This window comes from Falco punctatus (assembly GCF_963210335.1).
Source record: "Falco punctatus genome assembly, chromosome: 4".
Taxonomy (NCBI): domain Eukaryota; kingdom Metazoa; phylum Chordata; class Aves; order Falconiformes; family Falconidae; genus Falco; species Falco punctatus.
Window position 1 is genome coordinate 103,355,373 of NC_137583.1, and position 10,052 is coordinate 103,365,424.

General features: G+C 53.8%; 1 protein-coding gene across 1 annotated transcript; it reads left to right on the forward strand.

The window, feature by feature from the left end:
- The first annotated feature begins 5,027 nt into the window (after positions 1-5,027).
- EOMES (eomesodermin) lies at positions 5,028-9,815 on the forward strand. The gene is made up of 6 exons (XM_080385816.1): positions 5,028-5,877; positions 6,185-6,339; positions 6,642-6,763; positions 7,249-7,407; positions 7,498-7,559; positions 8,006-9,815. Exons 1-6 carry the CDS (start codon positions 5,147-5,149, stop codon positions 8,739-8,741), a joined length of 1,965 nt encoding a protein of 654 aa, XP_080241942.1. The 5' UTR covers positions 5,028-5,146; the 3' UTR covers positions 8,742-9,815.
- Positions 9,816-10,052: the final 237 nt, after the last annotated feature.

Here is a 10,052-nt window from a genome sequence, read left to right on the forward strand (position 1 = left end):
TATGGTTGAGTTTGTGATCCTAATTTCAGTCTCTTCTTTTCCCTAAGTTTCTACAATTCCATTTGGAGCAAGGAAAGTTGCCTGGAAGCTAAAGCCAATTCAATACATTCCCCATCTCCCTTGTTGTAGTTTCCCCAAATATTTGTCAAAATGACAAAGACTTACACTTTCCTGAACACACTTTTTTTTTTCTTTCTTTAGCCAATAGGGTACCATGGGCCCAGTAACAAAAAGCTGTTGTGGTCTTACCTAGCAAAACTATCCATTGGCAAGAATTCACTCCAAGCACTGAATATGTTATGTTAATATCCTTGTCTGTGGTTACACTGCCATATGTAACCAATTAGGATTGGACTTCGACTAGTTTTGACTAACCACTGCATTTCCCTTTAATTTAAAATCATACGTAAAGATAAAGATTTTTTAGGTGTTATTTTTCTTTGAAGGAGCACAAAGGAAGTGACCAATAAGGCTGCTTTGAATACCACTTTCTTTTCAGATATTGAGTTGTTTCTTCCAGCTCCTGATTCACTGACTTTGTCTGTTCTTTCTCTTTCATATACCTCAGCTAGAAAACTTAATTCTTTACTTTCTCATTTTTTTAAATTAGCCCCATACTTATTATAAGGCTTCTGCATACTTACGTCCATTTTTTTAACAGATATGTCTGTATGCTGCCTTTTTTAAGAAAGTGGCAGCTAAATCGAACTAATTAGCAAAGGGTAAAAGTGCTGTTAAGGTGACACCATCCCCAATTAATATTAAAGATAACAGTTCTTTGGTTTTGTAGGACTATTGATTTCTTCTCTTTAAAGTCCGTATGTATCTGCTTCAGCAAGGGTTGACTCTACTTTTTAACCCATTTGGGTTCAAATTTTCACAACTTCAAAGTAGATTTTAAGCTACACTTGTATCTTCAGGACTGTATACATCTGCACACTGAACACCCCACTTGGCATAAACTAAAATGGATTGATGGTCTTTGCAGCTATAGCAGAACTTCCTTTAATTAGAAAATAAAGAACATCTTCAGTTAATTTAGTCTTCTAACATTCCCACAAAAGAGACGGCTGTTGTCTGCATTCGACAGATGAAACAACCTGAGATAAAACCCTGAAAGGGTGTAGCTGGTTCTTCGTAAAAATAGCCCCTGAAGTTAAGCGGCAAGCTGAAATGCCAAGCCTTGCACAGGCATATTAATACCTCCTCGATTTTTCTGAGCACTGTAAGCACTCAGCAGCCCTGAAAAGAAAGGTATCAAGATTTAAAAAAAGGAAGCACTCACATTTGACTGGCATATGTGAAAAATCTCTGATGCAGTGATTTAAAAAATGACATTATAAGATGGTGAAAGAATGGAAGTCCCATGAAAGCATTTAGAGGTATTCTCCTTCATTTGCCTAGCCAGATACTCAATGTGCAGTCAGAGAGGAAAAAAGAGCCAGAATGGATGACTGGAAGAACAGAAAATCTGCAAAATCCCAGCACAAACTTGACATAAAGGTGAAAGTACTGTAGCCCTTTGGGAATCGGATGCTAGCAAATTTAAGAGGTCATCCAGCCACTGACAGCTCCTTTTTAAGCAAAATCAGACAAGGAAGAAAATTACTTCACAGAAACTATTCAAATGTAGCATGTAGAAAATACCTGTCGGTCCTGCTGTGGCAGCAGCAGGACTTCAGGGAAAGAATACAGTAAGGGAACAGCATGACAGGTGATTCTGATAACCAAAAATTTTAAGGTGTCCATATAGACGCAGTGGTGTCTGTGTATATCTATCCATACTTTTAAGCATAACAGACATATATGACTATATATAGTGATATACGGATTTCCATATATGTATAAATACACATATATAGGTGTACGACAGCCTGATGTAATAGATTTTATGGTTCCCAATTTCTTTTCCCCTCTTAGGCCCTATGAGCAGGGTACTTCAGCTGAACCGTTTCAGTCGCACAAGTCCAGGCAATCTGTTGAAGCAGGGCGCTGGTTCCCGATACCCTGACCTCCCACGGAAGAGGAAAGGCTCCGTCCCAGCCCGACAGCGAGAGATTAAATACTTCAGCACAGGGTGACTCCACCGTAACTTCGGCTGCAGAAAATGAGCTCTTCTGGAGCAGCTTTTTCAGTCAGAGACGCTCCTAATTTGAATAAACCCCAGAGGCACATTGGAATAAAGCCCAACAAAGCAAGATAACCTGTAACCCTTCAAAAGACCTAAGTTTTCTTTCAACGTTCTCTTTGTGGTTTGCAAGTTATTCTAGCAGATTTACAAACCTAACATGCGCATTCTGTTTCGTCAGACTGCTGTTGCTGCAGTGTTTTATCTCTAAGATAACATCTCAAGGGTTGCGGGACCCATTCACAAATCTCCGGTCCCACACATGACTGAAACATCCCGCAGCTTCACACGGCGATGTTCCCCGGCCGGACCCCGGAGAGGTCCGGGACAGGGAGCGAGGATGGAGCCGGCTGGCAGGGGGCCGGGGCCGGGGGTGCAATCCCCCGCTTGCCACCCCGACCCCCAGGGAGGGGACATTTACAGGCTAAGGGAATGACAAATACCGGGTCCCTAGTATGTGGCTGGTGACTGCGGTGGTAATATTAACTTGCGGGGTGCGGGGCGGAATTACAGCCCTTACTGTACCGTACAGAGTGAATAAACAAAACCCCGAGTTCCAGGCGGCGCCCCCAGACCCTCGTACGCCGCGGTGCAGCCGCCGGGCTCCGGGAAGCGCGGCGAGGTCCGGGAGAGCGCCCTGGCCCCGGCCTCCCCTGCCACGGCCGCCGGGGCCCTGGCTCGGCCGGAGCTGTGGGGTGCGAGGCGCGGATCGAGGCCAGGCTGCTGCTTTTCCGAGCTGGGCTGAAAAGAGTCTGGAATCCAGCAGAAAAGAGCTGGATGAATCCGTCGTTCGTTAGGGAGAGCCGCGCACCGGGTGCATTTCGAACCAAAATGGGAAGCTCTTCCTTTCCCAGGGCGGCCACGGTTCTCCCGCCCGGCCTACCCCCCCCCCCCCCCCCCAACCCCCCCCCCCCCCCCGAGACGGCGCAATCCGCAGGAAACCTGAGCAACATCGAAAGGTTTTGTGCCTTTCTCTGTTATACTCGAGGTTAGTCGAGTTTTGAAGGAAAATTCCCGCGGCACCCTTGAACTAAGAGGCACCTGTCCTGCGGGGATGTTTTAACTCATGGGACCCTTTCACTCTATAGTATCGCAAAACTAACTTAAATCCTACGCAGCAGCTTCGTACACTCCCCCTTCCGTCTCTGCCCTAGCCCAGGAGGGGCAGCGCCCGAGGGAGCGGTGCCGGAGCGGAGCGCCTGCCGGGGGCCGCCGAGAGCCGCACCGGGGCCGGCGGGCGGCGGGGAGCGCTGCTGAGGCTCAGCCTCCGCGAGATGCTCCCGTTTTGTTTTGCCTTCGAAGCAGCGCAGCCCGCCCGGGGACCCCGCCGTCAGTGCGAGCACCTTGGCGAGCAGCAGCCGGGGAAGGGCAGCAGCGCTCAGCGGCCGGCCCGCTTCGCGCCGCAGCGTCGGGCTCCTTCCGCACGTTTTCGTTGTCTTCCTCGGTCGGACGAGATCGACGCGAAAACGGGGCCAAATGTTATCCCGGAGGGAACGGGGGTTAGGGCGGCGGGGGGGGCGGGGGCGGTGGTACTTCAGTGCCGGCCGCGATCAGCCCGTCCTCCTCTCCCGCTGTGCGGCCGCAAGCCGGCGGTGGGCACAGCGGGAGCCGCTTCCCCCGACTCTCGGCTGCGACCGGGGGCAGGGACTGAGCCCCGCCTTGCCTCCGAGCCGCCGGTGCCCGTCCCCTGCCCCGGCGGGCACGGCCACCCGCCGCCCTACGGGCGCCCGACCTGCGCCAGAGCCGCATCCCAGCAGCGTTCCGCCCGCGCCCCTGTCCCGGGGCTCGGCGCCGCGACCGCAACCGTTCGCCGTTCGTTCCGGTTGCCCCGGTGCGGAGCGGCGAGGCGCGGCCCGGCGGGAGAGCGGGGCGAGGCGGGCGGCAGAGCGCGGCCGCTCCGGCCCGGCCGGGTCCTTCCGTCAGGCAACGAAATCGGCGCCGCTCGGCGGGTCTGGTCTAAAATTCAGCCGTGAGGAGGCGGCGGGTTCCCGCAGCGGTCGCTGGCGGGCTGGCTGGCGGCGGGCAGGGGGCGAGGGGCTGCGGATCTGGACCTGCAAATCGTTCGCGCGGGCTCTGGCCGCTCCGCAAAATCACGCCTTCCCGAGTCACCTACCCCTTCCCCAGGGCTGTCCCTCACCCTTTGGGGCAAAAGGCTCCGATTTTTTGCGCTGAAAGAAAGCGCCAGATCGACCTGGCACCCGCCTGAATTATAGATCTGCCTTCCCCGTGGGAGACGCTGAAGGGGAACGAGCGTCGAGTTCCTGCAAACTGGATTGCTGACCAAGCCCGCCGCTTCCCACACAGACGTCCCAGATAAGGTGAAACGCGTCACCCCCATGCTAACGACTGTGCCCGGGGAGCCGAGAGGGGGGAAGGCGGCTACTGGGCTCAGCTGAGGCACAAGCCGAATCGTGTGAACGGCGCAACGGCCGGCGGCGGGTGGCGGGGCCAGTGCGGCCCGCCCCGTCTCAGCGGCCCGGCGATCGCCGCCCGCCCTCCCGGCTGGGTGCCGGCACTGGGAACGGCTCTCCCCCCGCGTTTTCCTTCCCGTCCCCATCCCTCGCTCCCCGCCGTGCCCGAGAAGCTGTGCGCCCGGGAGGACGGTGCCACCGCGGCAAAAGATCTTTTTTCGGGGGGAGGGGAGTCGGGCCACCGCGGGGTGATGCGGGCGCTCCCCGTGCTCCGAGCGGCGCGGGGGCACGGGCCGAGCCGAAGTCCCTCCGGTAGCCGGCCGGGGGAAGGGGGGCCGGGGAGGGGGGGCACACACCAGAGTCACAGGTGACTTGTTCCAATTAGTAGCTGTCTAATTAAATTAGTGTCACGCAGCCCAGCCAATGGGCCGGCGGGGGTGGAGGGCGGCGATGAGACAGCCCGGCGCAAGCCCCTCCCCGGCGGCCCGGCGAGCCCGGCGCGCCGGTATAAATCGCCTCGGCGGAGCCCCGCCGCAGCGCTGCGCGGCCGCGGGTCGGGGTGGGCGCCGGACTGTGGGGGCGCGCTCCGCCACACCGCCCGCCGAGGATGCAACTGGGAGAGCCGCTGCAGGCGGCAGCGGGGACCCTGCCGGGCGCCCCCTTCTACCCGCTGGAGGGCGGCGGCCGCGGCGCGGGCACTGGCGGCGGGTCCCGCGGGCCGCCCCGGCCGGGCTCCCCGCAGCGCCTCGACCTGGACAAGACGCCCAAGAAGTTCGGAGCGGCCCCCGCCATGCTGGGCGAAGCGGAGGCGGGCGAGCCGCCCTTCGCCCCCCCGAAGCCGGATGGCCGCAAGGCCACCCCCTGCGGGGAGGAGGAGCTGCCCCCGGCCGCCGCCGCCCGCTACTCCATGGACAGCCTCAGCCCCGAGCGCTACTACCTGCAGTCCCCCGGGCCGCCCGGGGCCGAGCTGGGGGGGCCCTGCGCCCTCTTCCCCTACCCGCCGGCGGCGCAGCACGGCGCCGTCTACCAGCCGCCCGGCGGGCCGCGCTACCCCTACGGCTCGGTCCTGTCGCCGGGCGGCTTCGCGGGCGCCGTCTGCCCGCCCGGCGGCCGGGCGCAGTTCGGCGGCGGCGGCGGGTACCAGTACGGGCAGGCGGCGGCCGGCGGGCCCCTCTATGGCCCTTACCCGGCGGCGTCGGGCTCCTGCAGCGGGCTGGGGGCGCTGGGGGTGCCGGCCGCCGGCCCGGGACTGCGGGCACAGGTCTTCCTCTGCAACCGGCCCCTCTGGCTGAAGTTCCACCGGCACCAGACGGAGATGATCATCACCAAACAGGGCCGGTAAGCGGGCAGGGGCTGGGCCGGAACGGAGGGAGATGGAGGGGGCGTCCGGGGCCGCTCCCCCGGGAAGGAGGTGCGCGCCCCCCTGTCGGTGGCGCTTCTGGCTCGGGAGCGCTTTCTCTAAAAGCGGCTCTCCCCGTTTCGCCACAGCAGGCGGTCGGGAGGTGCGGCGGGGGTCGGCTGGGGCTTGCCCTTGCCTTCTCGGTGTCATCGGTGCCAGGATGGTCGGAGCACCCCGCTGCCCCGGAGCCGTGCCCCGTTCCCCGGCCCGCCTCGAATGTCGTGTGCTTTTTCCTCTCCTCCCCAGGAGGATGTTTCCCTTCCTGAGCTTTAACATCACCGGTCTCAACCCCACGGCCCACTACAACGTCTTCGTAGAGGTGGTGTTGGCGGACCCCAACCACTGGCGTTTCCAGGGAGGCAAGTGGGTGACCTGCGGCAAAGCTGACAACAACATGCAAGGTAGGCGCGGGTTCCGCAGGCTCCCCCGCGGCTCGGCTTCCCAGAAAGGGCTCCCGCTTCGCTCCCCTCCGCAGGGTCTGCCCCACCCCCGGCATCCCGCTGCGCGGAGTAGTGCAGGGCTTTTAAGGGCGTCTTGCAACTGTTTGGGTTTTTTTTCCACGCCGCGGTGCGTGGGGCTGTGCGGGAGAGGGGACATCGGGGGACCCGAGGTGCTGCCCGGGCGCGGCCCCGCCGCCCGAGCTGCTGGTGCTGGAACAAAGCGGCTGTGCCCGGCGGGCGCTTTACTGGTGTGTCTTCTACAGGCAACAAAGTGTACGTCCACCCCGAGTCGCCCAACACTGGAGCTCACTGGATGAGGCAGGAGATCTCTTTCGGGAAGCTGAAGCTAACGAACAATAAAGGTGCTAACAACAACAACGCGCAGGTAAATGGCGGGGGGGGGAGGGCAGGCATGAGGGGGGCTCTTGGTGGCTCAGCCGGGGGTGCCCTGGGCTTTCAAGGCTTTACAGAATTCAATTGAGCAGCTTAGATCAATGCTTGTGTGACTTGTTTCCTTGAACTGGATCATGATCTTGTTTTCTTTGCTTCTCCTTATGAAGGGAGTTAGAAATGTCAGAAATAAATGTGTGATTTTCTTTGGTTTTAGCCAATATGTCCATCTCTGGAGTTGCTCAAAAGTGGGAGTATAGCTTATCTTGATTTCCTGCACTTACAGGTTTTGACGTATTGGTAACCTAGTGAAACAGGGCTACAAGCTGTGAATCATCTCCTGCTAGCAGTTAAAATTGCTCTGTTCCTGAGTCAAAAGATTACAATTTACAGGAAAAAAAATGTTGGACTATCAAATGGATCTTTTAATGTTAGATGCAGTCTGTCTAAAGATACTGTCTTTTCTGTGGTCCCTTATAGATGATAGTACTGCAATCTTTACACAAGTACCAACCCCGGCTTCACATTGTGGAAGTGACTGAAGATGGTGTTGAAGATCTGAATGATTCCTCAAAGACTCAAACATTTATTTTCCCTGAAACACAGTTCATAGCAGTCACAGCATATCAAAACACTGATGTAAGTAAGCATGGATTTATAAAATGACAAGAGTGAAATTGTCTTGTGGGTTCAACTTCTCATCTCATTATATTCTGCTTTCACTTTTAGATTACCCAGCTCAAAATCGACCATAATCCTTTTGCAAAAGGCTTCAGAGACAACTATGACTCGTAAGTACACTTCTGTTTTCTCTTGCAGTTGTCTCTGTCTAGGAGAAATAATTCTGGCCTGAAATGTGTGTGGAGGAGTTTGTCTTTAGACACTACATAGTTATGCAGAAATAGTAATACTTCTACTGGCAGCTTTACTAGCTGATGTGCATATTTCAAACAAATTAAATGTCCCTCTAGAAACAACAGATGTCTGTTTGGACAGTTACTATATTGTCTTGACGACCTGTCATGCAGCAGGCTTGTGAATTTTGGTAGAAAGCTTATACTGACAGAACCTAGCTGGCCTGCAGATGGGCAGTAGTGTAACTCCTAAATCGGATAGAAATGAACAGCCATCCAGGTAAACCTAGCTGTGATTCTAATTAAGAAATAATGTGAGCTTCTTCCCATTTGTGTTTTTGTGTTGTCATACTAGAAATATAAATTTCTCTTTTATGTTTTAGCATGTACACAGCTTCAGAAAATGACAGATTAACTCCATCTCCCACGGATTCTCCTAGATCCCACCAGATCGTCCCTGGTACCCGATACAGTGTGCAACCATTCTTCCAAGAACAGTTTGTCAACAACCTGCCCCCAGCCAGGTTTTACAATGGTGAGAGAACTGTCCCTCAGACAAATGGCTTGCTCTCCCCTCAGCAGAATGAAGAGGTGGCCAGCCCTCCTCAGCGGTGGTTTGTTACACCTGTACAGCAGCCCAGTGCCAACAAATTGGACATGAACTCCTATGAGACGGAGTATTCTCCTAGCACCTTGCTCCCTTACAGCATTAAATCCCTTCCCCTTCAGACGTCCCATGCTCTGGGATACTACCCTGACCCAACATTTCCATCCATGGCAGGCTGGGGGAGCAGGGGCTCTTACCAGCGAAAAATGACAACAGGATTACCTTGGACCTCCAGAACGAGTCCTCCGGGTTTCTCTGAAGACCAGCTTTCCAAGGAGAAGGTGAAAGAAGAAATGGGCTCATCCTGGATAGAGACTCCACCTTCCATAAAGTCTCTAGATTCAAATGATTCTGGGGTCTACACAGGTGCTTGCAAGAGAAGACGGCTCTCCCCTAGCACTTCCAGCAATGAAAATTCCCCAACTATGAAATGCGAGGACATTAATGCTGAGGACTATAGCAAAGACAATTCAAAAGGCATGGGCTACTATGCGTTCTATACTAGTTCTTAAAGCATCCTTTTATTCCAATTGGCTAATTTTTTCAGGGTGGCCTTGGTTTTTTTTGCATTACAATTGCCAAAAAGACTCTTGCCTTCCACCTTGAATTGTGTGTGCAATTCTAAAGAAGGTGCCAAAGCTTTTTGACTGTTGCAGGTAATGAAGTAGGGAAAGAGCAAACTATAGTAGAATTCTTCCCCTCTTTTAGAAGGAACCACATGCAGAAGCTGTAAGCAGGAGCCTAGATTATTACATTGTGGCTTATTTATTGGAGACACTAAAGTGTACAGTTTGGCTTGGCTCAGAGGCCTGATGAAATCTATGTACTCCTGAGCAAGGAAATAAGGGGGTAGGATCTGAAATTTAATTTTCTCCCCTGCCTGCCCCTCTGGGAAAAGGGGGCTGGGTTGCAGGGAGCTGCACAAATGCCATGTTCTGCTTTAGACTAAACTGGCTTCTTCAACCCTTGTCTGCAGCACAGTTAGCAGAGTTGGGTGTCACTCAGCTGAGGCTTTCTTTGGCAGAAGATGGCCAAAATAAGGCCTGCTTGCCAGGCAGGATTTTGACTTGAGATAGTCTTGCTGATGATGGGGTTACATGACCAAATCTGACTTTCTGTAGTTTAGAATTTGCATTAAAGAAAACATGCCTCCATCCCAAAAGCCTAACCTTTATTGAGGTGGCCAAAAAAAGTGTACAGTTGTGTTTTGTCTAGGTACACTGTAGAATATTGTGGAATAATGTATAAATAGTTGACCTATAGCTCTTCAGTCAGAAGGACCTCTGGTGGTGCTTTGAAGTTCAAAAGGCTTTTTTTGGTTAATCAAACTTAGCATCTGGAGCATTGCAGAAAACCATTTAGAGACTTCTATTTACGTGTATGTAAAGTGAGTTTTTCAGCTGCCCTGTGCAAAACTGGAAGTGATGTAAATTACCCACTCTTCTTGCCTATAGTTTCAGCTATTTTAAACTGATCAGTCCTAGAGCACTGGCACACAAACTTCTCCCAATGAAACTTGGTTCTGTTTGCTTTTTCTATGTACATAGTAGTAATTTTTAATAAATGTGGTGGTGCCAGGGACAAGAGCGGGGGTGGCTTTCTGCCTCTTCTTTGCCTTTATTGGGTGTCCTAGCTGGGGGGAGAAGGAGGGAACAGAAACCTTGAGGGCTGAGTTGTCTCAAAATCTAGCCATCCCTTGTGAAGTCTTTCCTTGCTGCTTTATCCCTCACGCTGTGATCTTTTGGATGCTGTTCTCGGTGAGAGTTGTTTGATTTGGGTTTTTTTTGGTTTTTTTTTAAATGTTTTTGTGGTTTGCCACAGTT